Source organism: Rhincodon typus, unplaced genomic scaffold, assembly GCF_021869965.1.
Source record: "Rhincodon typus isolate 14 unplaced genomic scaffold, sRhiTyp1.1 hic_rhity00004542, whole genome shotgun sequence".
Taxonomy (NCBI): Eukaryota; Metazoa; Chordata; class Chondrichthyes; order Orectolobiformes; family Rhincodontidae; genus Rhincodon; species Rhincodon typus.
Window position 1 is genome coordinate 7,458 of NW_025970180.1, and position 917 is coordinate 8,374.

The window sequence follows — 917 nt, forward strand, 5'->3', positions numbered from 1 at the left end:
AATTAAGAGTCAACCATGTTGCTGTGGGTCTGCAGTCACATGTAGGCCAGACCAAGTAAGGATGGCAGTTTCCTTCTCTGAAGGACATTAATGACCCAGATAAGTTTTTCCGAAAATCAGCAATGGACTTTTAATTCCAGAGTTCTATCGAATTCAATTTCCACCATCTGCCATGGCGGGATTTGAACCTGGGTCCCCAGAACATTACCTGGGTCTCTGGGTTTATAGGCCAGCGAATAACACCACTAGGCCATCACGTCCCTTTAACCTGGGTGGACCTCTCTCTTCCCCCCCTCCACTACTATCGCCCTCCTCCCTTCCCACCCACAGGCTCCCAGTCAGTTCAGACTCTGCAGGAACAGGAGTTTGAGCAGACTTCCAGCCTCACAGACACACCCTGCAGGACTGAGCGACGCCCCCCCCCCCCCCCCCACCCCCCACCCCCCCCCCCCCCTACCCACCCACCCCCACCTCACCCTCAGAACCTCCCATGCCCCGGCCTCAGTACTGTGCCTAACACTGAATATGCCACTTACCTTCTCGCTGCTGTTGCTGAGATACCAGGGCTGGTTGCTGTGGAAATGCCGGGCTTACAACCCCATAAGTGGCTGGGTATGCAGCTGTTTAACAGAGAAGATTGAAGAATAAACAGGGACACACGTTTTGGGTGATATGTTGCTGCCTGTGTGACGTTGTCACTGTCAGCTTCACTCAGCACGTTAGGAATTTAATTATTTTCAACAGCACTCCCAGGGCATGCGGTTAGATAGAGTGTAAAGCTCCCTCTACACCGACCACCCCCATCAAACACTTCCAGGACAGGGACAGCACGGGGTTAGATAGAGTGTAAAACTCCCTCTATGCCGACCACCCCCATCAAACACTCCCAGGACAGGGACAGCACGGGGTTAGATACA

At 53.2% G+C, this 917-nt stretch overlaps 1 protein-coding gene across 1 annotated transcript in view; it reads right to left on the reverse strand.

Annotated features, from left to right (window-relative positions):
* Positions 1–222: 222 nt before the first annotated feature.
* LOC109926614 (CUGBP Elav-like family member 3-B) overlaps positions 223–917 on the reverse strand; it is a gene marked incomplete at its 5' end in the record, with an annotated part of 4,895 nt that continues 4,200 nt past the window's right edge. The window contains 2 exons of the mRNA XM_048593912.1: positions 223–350; positions 537–620. Coding sequence (XP_048449869.1) covers positions 223–350; positions 537–620 — 212 coding nt within the window. The remainder of the gene's footprint in view (positions 351–536; positions 621–917) is intronic.